The 14,801-nt window shown below is 35.5% G+C and overlaps 4 protein-coding genes across 4 annotated transcripts; 1 reads left to right on the top strand and 3 right to left on the bottom strand.

Moving 5' to 3' along the window:
* Positions 1–975: 975 nt before the first annotated feature.
* Positions 976–4,973, bottom strand: ari-1 (E3 ubiquitin-protein ligase ariadne-1). The gene is made up of 8 exons (XM_068298754.1): positions 4,921–4,973; positions 4,449–4,492; positions 4,091–4,377; positions 3,118–3,282; positions 2,987–3,043; positions 2,133–2,906; positions 1,830–2,056; positions 976–1,759 (listed from the first exon to the last, which is right to left on the bottom strand). The coding sequence occupies exons 3-8, from the start codon at positions 4,307–4,309 to the stop codon at positions 1,678–1,680; spliced, it is 1,524 nt and encodes a 507-aa protein (XP_068154855.1). The 5' UTR covers positions 4,310–4,377; positions 4,449–4,492; positions 4,921–4,973; the 3' UTR covers positions 976–1,677.
* Positions 4,974–8,750: 3,777 nt separating this feature from the next.
* LOC137583667 (transcription factor grauzone) lies at positions 8,751–11,084 on the bottom strand. The gene is made up of 4 exons (XM_068298755.1): positions 10,868–11,084; positions 10,193–10,806; positions 9,920–10,117; positions 8,751–9,852 (listed from the first exon to the last, which is right to left on the bottom strand). The coding sequence occupies exons 1-4, from the start codon at positions 10,964–10,966 to the stop codon at positions 9,279–9,281; spliced, it is 1,485 nt and encodes a 494-aa protein (XP_068154856.1). The 5' UTR covers positions 10,967–11,084; the 3' UTR covers positions 8,751–9,278.
* e(y)2 (enhancer of yellow 2) lies at positions 10,943–11,706 on the top strand. The gene is given in 3 exon segments (XM_068298756.1): positions 10,943–11,219; positions 11,286–11,528; positions 11,531–11,706. Coding segments are annotated over 2 exon segments (357 nt in total). The 5' UTR covers positions 10,943–11,219; positions 11,286–11,287; the 3' UTR covers positions 11,647–11,706.
* On the bottom strand, positions 11,229–13,881 carry LOC137583664 (transcription factor grauzone-like). The gene is made up of 4 exons (XM_068298753.1): positions 13,663–13,881; positions 12,570–13,594; positions 12,116–12,500; positions 11,229–12,003 (listed from the first exon to the last, which is right to left on the bottom strand). Exons 1-4 carry the CDS (start codon positions 13,759–13,761, stop codon positions 11,737–11,739), a joined length of 1,776 nt encoding a protein of 591 aa, XP_068154854.1. The 5' UTR covers positions 13,762–13,881; the 3' UTR covers positions 11,229–11,736.
* Positions 13,882–14,801: the final 920 nt, after the last annotated feature.

Genomic DNA, 14,801 nt, shown 5'->3' with positions numbered 1-14,801 from the left:
ATCAAGCTGACAGCCATTGTAAAAACCGTTTAAAGTTTAAAGCACCCTTTACAGAACTGAAACGAAACCGAAATTCGTTTTGGCACGGATCCACGTTTTGAATGGGAGACACATTCTACTATATATTGATTGATTTGTTTGTTTGTTTGTGCTGCTTAGAGCGAGGGAAGATAGAGGGTGATGGAAACAGAGGGAGAGAATTGTTCCATTTTTATCTTGATTTTCTTACATATTTCTAATTTGTGTTATTCAATTTCTTATACGGTTTTGGTCTTCAATGAATAAATATTATAGATATTATTTTCTTTTATAATATTTAAATGTGCAAAAATAAAAGCCCCAAGAAACAAAAAGCAATTAAACAAAAACATTTTTTTCTTTCTATGAATGAGTGGTCGAAAAATTTGAACAAATTGTCGGGCTTTGATTTGTAGATCCAATCAAATATCAGAGAGTGCTTTTCATTTGCAGTTTTGTTAAGCCCTATAGCTTTTCCGCATATAAAGCAACTGATCAAGCTAATTATTATAATTCAGAAGTTTACAAATTCATTTCAATTTTTTTTTGCTTTTTACTTGCAGATTTATTATTCACTAATTTTGTCGTACTAATTATTGCACTTGAAATTTACCGGCTAAAACTCAGATCGAACACACTGTTTAATAGAGATCTCCTGGAATCAAATTATTCTTTTTTGTTTTTGCTCTGAGGGAATCCTCCATGGAATTCAAAATTATAAATTCTATGTGCCTACAACAATATTCTGAGTTGGCCTTTTGTATCTATTTTGATGTCATTTGGAAAAGCCTCGGTTCTTAAGATTTGAATTATGCACCGCACATTGTGTAAATTATTTTAATCGGTTTTTTTTTTTTTTTGTTTTAACTTTTTCAATACATAAATACAAATATAAATGTATGGTTTAAAAATGGCATAGCGGGAGTGAGGTTGATTTTTTTGTTTTTTTTTTCTTCCTTTTGGGTTATGAACTGATTTGTGAAAGTTCTGTCTTAATGTCTATTGATTTGCTTGGCTTTAGGTTGTATTTTTTTCTTTTACTTCTTTTTAGTTTTCTCGCACTTATGATTGGATTGTGATTTAAAATTTGCTTTCAATTACACTTTTGTTTTTGTTTTTTTCTTTAACATTTAGATTAACATCAAATAAGTAACTGTAATATTATGTTCTATGTTGTTGTTGTTGTTGCTGCTGCTGCTGTTGCTTTTTTTGTTTTTGTTTTTGCTGATCCGTTGTGACTGCTTGCACTGCTCTTTGCTGCACTTGTTCGTCATCTCATTCTATTCTACTTTTGCTGTGATCTTCTCTTGTTTTCGATCTCGTATTTTGGTGTATGAAGACGAAAAAAAAAAAAATTAATTTCTTGCATACGCATTATTTATATAGATATATATACATATGTGTATATACATATATATATATATATATATATATACACATTATATATATACATATATGTATATATATATATAATTTTATTGTATATTTTTAAGATTTGTTTTTCTTCCATGTGAATATGTGTTGTGTTGTGTTGTGTGTGTGTGTGTGTATCGTTTGCCTAATCATCTTTTTCTGTTTCAGAATTTCTCATTCTCAACTTTACTTTCGAAAATTTCATTTTATGCTTAATGTTCTTTAATTATCCAACCACGACTCTCGTCATTCTGTGTAGTCCCACCAATCAGTATCATAGCCTTCGTGCACATGCTTGAGCAAAACTGTGCAACGTTTTTCACAATACCTGCACAGAAATAATTAACAACATGAAGTACTCAAGTAAATGTAAAATTTCGGTTTATTTGGATATTCACCTGTATTTATCTTGCACTTTCTGCTTAATATCAGCCAAATTTTCCGATGTAATATCACGTTCCAAATATTCTGACAACGTTTCTGTTGCCGATTCTAAATCCTTTTGATTATCTTCAAATATCATGGATTGATTGTTCTTTTTCAAATAATACGCAAAGACGTATGTATACATTAAAGTCTGGCGACATTGGCAAAGTATATCGACAGCCTTCTTCAGGAATTGCACCTATAAATATAGAATTAGAAATTAGATAACAATACATTGTGTTATTATTAATCGATTCGTGTCACGTTAATGTTACCTCAATCCAGGACATATTGTGCTGTTGCATTTCCTCCATTTTTTGCTTAACCGATGCATATAATTTATTTTCAAATTTCATCGAGAGCATATGGTTCATATAGCGATTATAGTAATGTAAATATCTGGCCAGCGATGATCTAAGTTTCTCTTGAGCATCACGAGCCGCCTTCGCTTCATCCTCATCATAGCGATTGCAATTGTACCATGACGAGCCATGAGGCTCCCATGAACCTAAGCACACCCAGCAGAAGTCGTGCTTACAATTTTGATTCTTGCACACCATATGATTGCAGCCACCATCTTTCTCAATGGTCACACTACATTTGGGACACTCTTTGGTATTTGCCGCAATCCAGTTTGATGTCTCTGAATCATCATCGCACTTTTTGATCCATTTCTTTAGCCAACGGCATTTGACTGGATCGTGCCAATTCTCGCCGCAGGCAAAGCAAAAAACATGACCGCATTTGCAATGAACGCGTCGGGGCTCAGCGTATGGAACCTTTACCGCATAGGTGCAGTCAACCGATGGACACCAGCGCAACAACTGATTGCATTCCACAAAGCTATTGGTGATCAATTGCTGATATTTGACTTTAACACGAGCATCGGGCACCAGCTTGGTAACGGTCACATCATCCACCAAGATATCACAGCCGTGCGCGGCGCACGAAATTGTCTGGCCGAGACCCTCTGTAACGATTTTCGTTGTTAGATACTCGCGCCAGCAGCTTAGGCAGAAACGATGCCCGCACTCCAATCCGGTCATTGACTGTCGTGTCATAGAAACACAGATTATTATATTATTTCAATTTAATACGTTATTCTAATTCAAAATTGAAATCAACTTACATCTGGCGGGAGCAATGAGAAGCATATTTCGCATTCTTCACACTGGCTTCTTGTGGTCTATATATAGATGAAAAGAATCAATTAATTATTTCGAACCTTTTAAAATGTTTAGTATTTAATCGAGCACTTACCCTTTGTCTAACCGCTTCGGTTGGTTTATTGAAGGGATTTATGACATGTGCGCATTTGAAGAACTCCTCGGTGTTATCGTCACTCTCATCGAAATATTTCTCCAGTAACTTTTCTTTATCCCATTTGAAATGATTCAGCAGTATTCGGGTTATAGGCGTGGATAGCTGCAAAATGCAAAGCGTAACAAAAAGAAAAGACGCATAATGAAGAATTAGTGAGAATGATGAAGGAAATTGCCGTTGTCGATGGGGCAATCCCAATTAGCCTTGGCATTTTATTGTTAACGGGATCAATGCCAGATTTCTATGATGATGATGAACAGACATCAGTTTTGCCAATGCATTCTATATACATACATACATACATACATCTACATTTATATATGTACATACATATGTACATATGTATGTATAGGCACTCTTAATGTTTATAAAAAAAAAAACTTTGTATATTCTAACAGAATTAGACTACTCAATGTAAAAATTGTAGTCTTATTAAATAGAAAAGTATTGAAAATTTGGATGTTTGCAACTAAATGTGCGTAAATATTAACAAATTCAACATTAATTATTCTTTAGTTTTCTTCCGTTAATGTAGGTAATGTAAATTTGGCACCCTAGTTCCCTTTGTTATTAAACAAATAGTACAATGTGCCTCTTTTTCATATGTACTTCCATGTTTGCGTATAATAAGGATAAGTGCTAAACATTACCTCCTTGTCCTTTCCCTTTCTATCGTAAACAAGAGGACATCCCTCCACCTTCCTCTACTCCGTTAGGTCTTCTATCTTTTGTTTTACCAACTGCAAATGACCTTCACAATTTTTGTTGTTTTTTCTACTTCTGCAACTACCCCCCAGCCCCTCACCAACAACAGCAAACGTATATATACACACTCACACACTTATTTATACAAACACTCACACACACACACACATAGTCAGTAGTTAAAAATTGAGAAATTTGCTCGTACCTTTAACAACAGATTAACCTCATCAATTATCTCGCGCTGATGTTGAACTATCTCATCCGTTGTTAGCACCTTATATTGGTAATCGTCCGTTTCCAATTGGCGTTCAGTTGAACTGGGCATATCCACTTCCATGGCAAAATCATCGTCGCCATCGTCGCCTGATGAGACATTGCCCGAATCGACATTGTCACAGAAATCTTGATCATTATCCGAGTCCATGGCAATGGGATAATTAATTTGATGCTGTGATGGTGTTAAATTTTTTTGATACTGCGAATTTTGCACAACTACAAAAAAAAAACCCACTAAAACCTTGTTTCTGTTTTTTTTGTTATGTTAACATATTTTTGTTTGTTACCATATGTACATATGTCTTTTATTATTTTTAGTGTGACCAACAACCTGCAAGCGACGAAATGTGGATAAAGTGCAATGTTTAACAAAAGCAATTTTATGAAATCAATAAAGGAAAAGAAAACTTAACAGCTTTTAATTAATTTTAACGAATTTGTACTCATTTTCTCAGGCCAAAAATAGAAAAGTTGAACATTTTGCAAATGTGACACACTAATTATTATTCTCTTTTGCTCATTCTCGCAAACATTCAGAGACAGCTGAAGTGTTGTAAAACGAAGGGACAGCTTTTTACTTTGTATGCATGTTCATGTGTGTGTAGGAGAATATTATGTACGCAAATAGAAATGATTCATTTTTGGTTTAACATACACACGCGCGCGAGTCAACAGTTATAAAAAAATATTGTGTCTATTATTATTTGATTATGCTAAACATTATAATATTTTTATTTTTGACAAAATAGTAACACTGACTCGAACAATTGCAGCGTAAATATTTTCAGAAGTGTTGAGAATCGTGGTCTTGGCAACTTTGCAATAGTGTTGCGAAACTTTGTTCAGGTTCCACCTACGTTACAACGTAACGCGAAACGACAAAGCAACTTTCTCACCACACCCGAACAGCTAATGGCCACTCTGGCCGACGAAAATGTACCACACAAAACTTTAACTAACGGCATTTTTAAAAATTCAGGCAATAAATAATTTCAAAGACAATTTTTCTTTTATAAATAAACGTTTAATATGTTTCTCCATTTTACATAACAGCATAGATACTACTTTACATATACACCTATATATTTGTAAATATGTTTCACACAAAAGGGAAAGAGATCGCCATCGGTTATATATCTCTCTCGTTTGTTTTCATGTTCCTAAAATTCGTAAAACTATTTCAATAAGTTATACGAATTTTAAAAAAAAATTTATTCTTTAAACAGATTTGTTAAGGCGCGTAAAACGTGATTTGTTAAGGCGCGTAAAACGTTAACCATTTTTTTTTTTTTTTGTGCAACATTTTACATGCCTTTTTATTTATTTTTTTTTTTTTTTCTTTTTTTAGGCTTGTAAAACGGTACACTACTTTTGGCATCAATTTTATTTTTAAACGCACGATTCTTTCGTGCACTTTAAAAATTATACATTTCCTTTTTTTTTTCATTTTTTTTTTGCATGTTTTCGAAGATTCTTTTTATATATCTTAAGACCAGAGGGTCAGAAGATTCATAAAAAAAAAATTCTAAGCCAGATCGGTTTCTTTTTATTCTGCTTCGGAAAACGGTTCAAAAGTAATATTGACCGAAGTCTAAAGCTTATTATTTAAACCACCATTTTACCCGTTAATACGGCGCCGTTTCCTAAAATAAAGAAATAGAATATTAATGAAAATTGAAGCTGCTATCAAAATTCGACGAGTCTAGTAGTCTCCGCTAACACACACAAGCACAACAGAGAGAGAAAGAGACAGATCGCCACACTGCACTCACTTTACTGTTCACTTAGCACAAACTCTAAAATGAAAACGAAAGAGACAAAATGTTAGCCAAATTTATTAATAGGTCACCACCACCAATTCACAAATATATGTACACACATATGTACATACATATATGTGTAAAATTGTTTGGGCGATTTGATGTTACTTACCAAAACTCTTTAAAACTGTACTTAAGCGTCCTGAGAAAGACTTTTTCTTTGCTTTGAAGGAATTGTAAAAGTTATAAACGAAAATATCTGTTATTGTTGTGTAAACTGAAATCTAATCGACGAAGTTTTTAGTGTGTGTGTGCATGCTTAACAAAATGGCGGGCTTCGAGTGAAAATTTTAAACACCAACTTTTTGAAGCCGTAAAAAAATTTAAACCTATTACGGATGTATTTTTAACTCTTATAATTTCTTTGCATTTAATCAATTAATTACTTTTGTGACCAAATTAAATAAAATTTGGGGGGAAAAAACTTTAAAGAGCGAGCAAACGTACTTACTATGTCAAAGCGGTGAAATAATCTGCAGGAAAATGCGGCAGTGTGACCATTTGTTCCCTAGTGGTGACACACCGATTTCGATAACTTTTAGAGAAAGGAAATGCCAGAAATTTATCAAACCACAAATGGCACTTAAAAAAAAGACAATTTTTTACATTTCATTAGGTGTGATTTGTAGGTAGCAGAGACTGCAAGAATAACACAGCCAATGCCATATGGAATATGTATGTGTTTCCATTAAGACCTCATGAATAAGTTCAAAAACCAAATTTAGTAAATTAGCCCTGGTAATCACGGATTTGTGTTCGTGTGAACGTCATTACGATTATATGTATTTGGCAGATGTACATATTTAACAAATCCTTAGTGATTGATTTATTTAATGTGTAGCCCACAGCCCCTTGGCTTAAATTATGGCACTTCAAAAAGCTGTGAAACATATAGCCCAAAATTGAGATGGTCACTCCAATTTCATCAAAATAAACAAATATTTTGTAATTTTTTCCACATATTTTGTTTTATTTTATTTTTACTTAGATACGCACACATACATATGTATGTATGTTAATAAAAAATGAGTCATATTCTGTTGTGTATAGTGTCGTCTCACTCTAGTTCATAAATAACATTCCCGCCAAAGCGAAAGAGACCACACGCTTTCTTGGTACAGTCATCTCACTTATTTCTGTGTTTCTAAAATTCGTATAACTATTTCAATAAGAGTCATATGAAATTTAGACAAATTATAAACGTAGAGGGATTTGTTAAGGCGCGTAAAACGTTAACCACTTTTTTTTTTTTTTGTGCAACATTTTACATGCCTTTTTATGTCTTTTTCTTTTTTTTCATTTAGGCTTGTAAAACATTACACTAGCTTTCGGCATCAATTTTATTTTTAAACGCACGATTCTTTCATGCACTTTAAAAATTACATTTTTGCTTTCTTTTTTTTTTTTTTTTTTTTGTATGTATGCTTTTTGAAAAATTTACTATGTCTTAAGACCCGAGGGTCAGAAGATCCATAATAAAAATTCTACATTAAATCGGTCATTTTTTTTTTTTTTCTTAATTTTGCTTCGGAGAACGGTTCAATATTGACCGAATTCGAAAGCTTATTTTTTAATTAACCACATTTTTACCGTTGTTGGGGCGCCGTTTCCTAAGAGAAAGAAATAAAAAATGTATATAAATTAAAGCTAATTTCAAAATTCGACGTGTTAGTAGGCTCTGCAAACACACGCATACAGCAGAGAGAGCAAGAGACAGATCGCCACTCCGCACTCACTTTACTGTTCACTTAGCACTGAAAATCAGAAAAGAAAGAGACAAAATGTCAGACAAATTTATTAATACATGGGTCACACTACCACCATTTTACCAGCATATGCATGTATGTATGCATGTGTATACATATAAATACAGATGCAGGAGTAAAATTGTGTTTTAGCGTTTTCCTCCTTTTTTTTCATACTTACCATTATTCTTTGCAACTGTACTTAGGTCCTGGGAGAGACTGTTCCTTTTGTTTCGAAGGAATTTAAAAAAAAGGTTTGAAAGTAAAGAAAATTGTTTACTCTTTTGTAAACCGAAAATCTAATCGAAACTATTTAAGTGTGTGCGTGTGCATGCTTAACAAAATGGCGGGCTTTGATTGAAAAATTTGTACACATTCTTTCTATTGCAATAAAATAATATTTTGTGTTTAACTTTGTTTGCTTCTCTTTCATTCTGTTTTTTTATACTCAATTATTATTAAAGTTCATAAATTTTGTCGGAAATAAAATAAAAGGAAAACTTTTTGAAGCGGACGAACGTATGTACTTACTATGCCAACGCGGTGAAAGAATCTGCAGGAAGTAGAGCTGGAAATAACATCGATGGTTTGGTATTTTTAAAAAACATCGATGTTTGGCCAGCACTATCGATGCTTTTCCAGCTCTATGGAGCATCCAAGATGCAACAAAAGAGAGCAGTTCATGCTAAAGAGTCCCAAAAGAGTACTCACTACGAAGAAAAGAGTAAAAATAGTGGAAAATAGTACCAACATCTGGCAAAGGAGTCGAACATCGAACAAAAGAGTACGTCCATCGTACAGAAGAGTCGAATAAAGAGCGAGAAAGACTCTACCAAGTAGTAAATTTGTAATGTTACTGATGACAAATCGAAATCGATAACTTGGTCAGTAGGGGTATTCAAGAGAAAAAAACTACAGCACTGTTATCTGCATTGAAGTTCCCGAATCCAAAACCGACGAAAATTCTCAGATATTATTCTATGCCCTTTGCTTTAAAACAATCATAGCCAAACTTGTCTGCAAATGCTTTTAAATATCCCACAGTGGGTTTGATGTATTTAATTTTTACCAAATATCTGATTTATTGCCTTGTTGGTTCGACTGAGAATGGAAAAATATAGAATCGGTTAAACATATAACGAACTAAAGATATTCCTTCAAATAGCTACATACAGTGGCGGCAAAAAGTTTGAGACATATACATATTTTTTAACCTTAACTTTCGATTTCATTCGATTTTTATATAATAGTATTAATGAAAAGTTTTGATGTGTTATTTTATAATGTTGAGTTGGTCATATTTAAGTTGCCTCCAGTTGGTCTTCCTAATTCATTCTATAGTTTAACTACACTTGAATTACGAACGACAGTAAATCCCGTCGAATGAGGTATTGTTAGTTAAAATCGGATAAAAATTAAATAGACTTGGAAAATTCAGCTTTATCTCAATATGCCACTGTACATACATACATACATAGGTAATATATGTAAGTTTGTTTTTAACATTATTGTGTAAGATTAGAAAATTATTTCGCCTAAAAGGATTTTAAGTCTAATTTTCCTGCTTCGTCATAGCATTCCGCTTGCTGGGCCGCATTGTCTTCTGTTGCTGCAGTGCTTCCAATTCGCTGACATGCATTTGCCTCCGATGCTTATGCATATTGCCCGAATTTTTAAAAGTGCGATCGCAGAACGCACATTCATAGAGATCCCGTCCCGTGTGGGTAGCCATATGCTCATCCCTTCCTCGCACATTCTTGAACTGTTTGTCACATACCGAACACTTGTGATACTCTTTGGGATGATGATACCGGATGTGGGCAGCTAATTTAACACGGGAGTCTTTCTCCTGGCCACATTGTTCGCATTTATAGATCTTGGAGGAAGCAGCATCCACATGCATGTACATATGCTTCCGCAGACTGTTCTCGTCTCGTAGCCATTTCTGGCAAACTTCACATTGAACCTCGGGTAATTGCGGTCCCTCTAGATGAACCGTACGTTTGTGTACCTCTAAATTTTGTTTTGTCTTAAACTCGGAGCCGCACGATTCACATATGAAGGGCACAAAGTTTGGATCATGAAAGCGGCGAATATGTGAGCGCAAAGCGACAGAAGAGCCAAAGCTGTCAAGTGGCATTAATGTGATATAGAAAAACAATCTTAGATTTAAACTCGTCTCAATGAACTTACTATCTATGGCAATGTACACATTGATCCGTCTTGTCACTGCGATGAACACGAGAATGTATTTCCAATAGAAAGCGTTTGCTAAAACGTTTTGTACATTGACTGCAGGCAAATTTTAAAGATTCCTCCTTAGAATGAAATCGCAGCATATGAACATCATAGCTGATGCGACTGACCAATTGTTTGCCGCATGTTTTGCATCTAAAAAAATATAAAAGGAAAAGAAACACAGTTAACAAACTTTTGCTGGTTCCATCAGTTTTATTGGGCACCAACCTAAAATAATCGGGATCCTTGTGCATACGAAGATGATCTACATAAAGCGATCTCTTTTTATATCGCTTATGGCAACATTCCACATATCCGTCGCACTGATGTTGTGATCGATAATGCCGCTTTAGATCAGAAAAGCTGGTCAGAGATGGAGGCGGCGATTCCACGCACAAAACACATTCGAGCCGTCCATAAGTAGATATTAGAAGGTCGATTTCGTGATTCGAATGTGGATTTCCATCTGGATCTGGGGCTGGTTTACGCTTGGCAATCGGCTTATCCTTTACTTTTGTTGGACGGAATCGAAGGTTAAATCGTAACGCCCCTACTGGGCTGGACTTCTTCTTGTTCTTCTTCTTTTTTGGGTTAGTTTCATTGTCAATTATATTGACTTCATTAATATTAGCCAAAGGTTCCACATCAATTTGAGGTTCGAATAGTGACTCCGATTCCGATTCAGGATTAATTTCCAGTCGTTCCTCTTTTAGTTGTAGTTGCTTTTGATACAATTTTTGCTTCTCTTCTACCATGAGACAAAAACTTTGAAAATTTTCAACCTGTTTCCAGCAGCTATGACATATAAATTGCTGTAAGGGATCGACTTGGCTGTTCTCCATCTATAAACAAAAACAGGCCATTCGATTAAAAGAATTATTTTAATGAAAACTTAGTGTTTACCTTCAGTTTGAAATGCTCTTCTATAAATTTAACTAGTTCAACTTTGACGTCCTCCATAATGCCTACCTCCAAACAAAGTCGGCAAACCTTTTCCGCCATTCATTTATCCAAATATTTTCAGAATTTCAAGATTCAAAAGTATCAATAGAAAAACCACAGCTGATTTCGATACTTTTCAAGTCTCACAGCGTTGCCCAATGGATTACAAAAAAAAAAAAAAAAAACAAGTGATAATCAATTTGGCTCGAAAACAGCTAAAAATTCAAGTAAAAGAAATCTAGCCGACATAATAGCACTATGGCTAAAGCAGAACATCACTGACAAACGCCGCCACTAAAATAAAAGAAAACAAGTTAGTAAATTTTGTTTATAAAAGTGAGAATATTTCTTTATTAATCTATTTTTGCCCCGATGCCAGCCATGACTGTTTCCAATACAGTGGACCAGTACACTGTATTGACCGGGGATCGTTCCAAAATCAAGGATTTATTGTGCAATCGCCTAACCGAATGCGGTTGGCGTGATGAAGTGCGTCTGCTTTGTAGGAATATATTGATGGAGAAGGCAGTTGCTGGAGCAGTTACAAGTAATAGTAGTTTAACACTAGAGCAACTCATCACCGAGGTGACACCTAAGGCCCGCACTTTGGTACCGGATGCAGTGAAAAAGAATTGCTTATGAAAATTCGAACAATTCTCACAGAAAACGAAACAGAAGGTACTGATGATCACGATGATGTTGAAGACGATGATGATGAAAATGGTGCAGAAGATAATTAAGAATAATTGAAATGTAAGAGAATATGAAAAAAAAAAAAAAAACAAAAATGAATAGCTTAACGAAACTATTGAGAAAAAAATGCATTTCAATTAGCCGGTGTTAGGGGGAGGAGGACAGGAGTCGTAAAGGACTGTTTCTTGCATGGTATCTGGAGTTGTTATTTCCCCTGCATCAGTAGCTGCTAGGTCTAAATTCGCATTTAGGCTGGATTTGTTGCTTGGCTGTGAATATTTTCTCACCCACTCATTTGGATGCATTTTCTTTTTGTGATTGTGCATATTGGCATGCGATTTGAAGGTCCTCGGGCAGAAGGGACACGAATACAAATCAATGCCCGTATGGGTGGCCATGTGCTCCTAAAGAAGAAATCATCGTTAGATATATGGCAATATGAAAGGATAAGGTTAATGCATCCTTAAACAATCGAGACTAAATTATGTGGTTAATTTACTCAATCGTACTGCTTACCGCTAATGCTCTAGGTAGCTTGAATTCCTTTCCACACAAATTGCATTTGTGCTTCTTCTCCGAATGATGATATCTCATATGACTGCTTAAAGCCACACGCGATGATTTCTCCACCTGGCACAGGGTACAACGATATTTGGTATCTCCATCTCGATCATCATGACGGGCTAAATGTTTTCGCATACTTCGTTCGTCTCTTAACCAACGGCCGCACAATTTGCATTGCACTTCATCGACAGGTCCCTCGGGATGTAGAGATTTTTTGTGAATAAGAAAATTTGCCTTGCAACGAAAGTGAGTGCCGCAAATGTCACAAATAACTGGAGTGAAATCAGAATCATGCATTCGCTTTACATGGGCAGCGAGTTCAAATTTAGTACGGAAGCTAAAAATTAAGACAAAAGGAGTATTAACAATGTACATAAGTGTGATTGGAGGCTGATTGTAGACCCACCTCTTGCCACATGTTTCGCATTCCTCCGGACGTTCTAGTCCCTTGTGACCCTTGAGATGCATGGTTAAAAGATATTTCTTTGCAAATTTCGCCTCACAAATGCCACATTGATGCACTAGCTCCTGCTGTTTGGAATGAAATCTTAACATATGCATATCGTGGCTATTGCGATTGAGAAAACTTTTCTGGCACGGTTGGCAGCTAAAATATTGGGGGTCCTTGTGATAGTGCAAATGGTCCACATAAAGAGTTCGCTTCTTATAACGATTATTGCAACATTTTACATAACCCGTACACTGGTGCGCTGATCGAAAATGGCGCTTGAGATCGATGAAATCAGTTAAGGATGCCCCACATAGACAGCAATCTAGATGTACATTAGCGGCTATATACTCATCCATTTCCTTGATATTTAATCGTTTGGCTAAACGATCTTCGGAAATAGATGCCGGGTCTGGTGACTCTGAGTTCGGAGGAGTTACTACCTTTTTGGCCACTACTACCCGGTTCTTCTGACACTTTTTGCCGATTTCTTTGATACTCAAACGCTTAACCAATCTACCTTTTGAAGTAGATGCTGCATTCGGAGGAGTTGGTTGTTCTTGTTTCTTTGCTTCTGCTGCTGCTTCTCGGCCTCTCTGTCTGGTTTGTCTTTGAGGTAAAGAAGGCTCTTTAGCTTCCTCATGACGTCTCTTTCTCCGTTTTGGCTTTACATCCAAAGATTCATCTGGTTGCTCTTCTGCAATTGTTGTTGCAATTGGTGCTGCTCCTGGATCATCGTTAAGGGCATCATTTTCTGGCTCGCATAACATATATTTAAAGTCCTCCTGCTCAACTTCATCTTCCATATTCCACACAACCAGAGCAGGTTCTGGGCCCATCTGCTCATCATCTTGTTCCACTTTAATTGCAATGTTTCTTTGCCTCTCGTCTACCATAAGGCAAAATTCCTGAAAATCTTTAATCTGTTGCCAACATCTCTGGCATAACATCTGGTTTACAAGATCCTCATCGTTCTCTTCCATCTAAATACAATAAATTTAAACATTTTGTAACAAAAAAAAAGTTTTAGAAGCTAATATTTTAATCTCACCTTGAGGTGGAGATGCTCTTCAATGAACTTAGCCAGCTCATATATGGAGAGTCCATCTTGGCCCTCCTCCAGGCAAAGACGGCATATCATTTCATTCATTCAGAATTATTTTTATCTAAAATTTCAAATTTCAATTTCATCAACACAAGGAGCAGCTGTTCTGCACTCTAACCCTTGTAAGGTGGCCAGATGTAGTAAATTTTTAGCGGTTTTTGTCGTCATATGTAGATATGTATGTATGTGTACATCATTGGGGTACATCATTTGGTCACTTCAATTTCACTAGCAATTCCACGCTCATGTATAATTCCATCCAAAGATAAGGGAACGACAGTGTCGCTCGGCTGCTTCTTTTTTGGTTTTGGTGGGGGATTTGGTGGTGGTTTCGTTGCTTTATAGACCAATAAACTGTCAGAGTCCGTATAGTCTTGCTCCTTGATATGCTGGGAAATTTTATCATTGTCTGCATCTTGAAATAAATCAAATTTACTCTGACCGGGTGAGGATGCCTTTTTATTGTTGTCCCGACGTTTAGCTAGTATTTCACTTATAATCACCTCTACGCTTGGGGTTAAGCGGAGATGACCTATCTCCGTGTGTTGGTTTCGTCGAATTAGGCTCAAAAAACTTTCTCCTACCGTAAACAAATGGTTGAAAACTGAATTCAGAAATTTGGCCAACAGTTGACTTCCTGTTTTTGAAGCTCGAACTATGGCTTGATCAATTGAATTCTCATTTTGCTTTAGGAAGGAATAGATAAATTCATCATAGATCAATTTATGTCCGCCACCGATTGAAGGCAAGAGCCAACAAAGAAATATAAGTTTGAGCTCCATTAAGAAAGGAATGGGAATAATTGCTTCAAGCTTTTGGAGGAGGAAGTCAATTGTTATGTAAATCCCATAAACGATCCAATAAGAAAGCCATTTGCGTTGAATTTCAATAGACCTTGAGGTATCTTTGTTATTATCATTGCCGTTCAAGATTTTAAATGATGCGAAAGCTGGATATAGACATCCCACCACCAGGTAGAACAAACGTATAATACTTTCATAGAGCAGCATATTTTCAGAGAGGGGAGCCTAAATTGTAAACCAAACAAAACCAAACTTGAATTTAGACTATTTTCTCCTTTTATT

The sequence above is a fragment of the Drosophila tropicalis genome, unplaced genomic scaffold (assembly GCF_018151085.1).
Source record: "Drosophila tropicalis isolate 14030-0801.00 unplaced genomic scaffold, ASM1815108v1 contig_867, whole genome shotgun sequence".
Taxonomy (NCBI): Eukaryota; Metazoa; Arthropoda; class Insecta; order Diptera; family Drosophilidae; genus Drosophila; species Drosophila tropicalis.
This window is presented reverse-complemented; position numbering and strand designations above follow the sequence as displayed.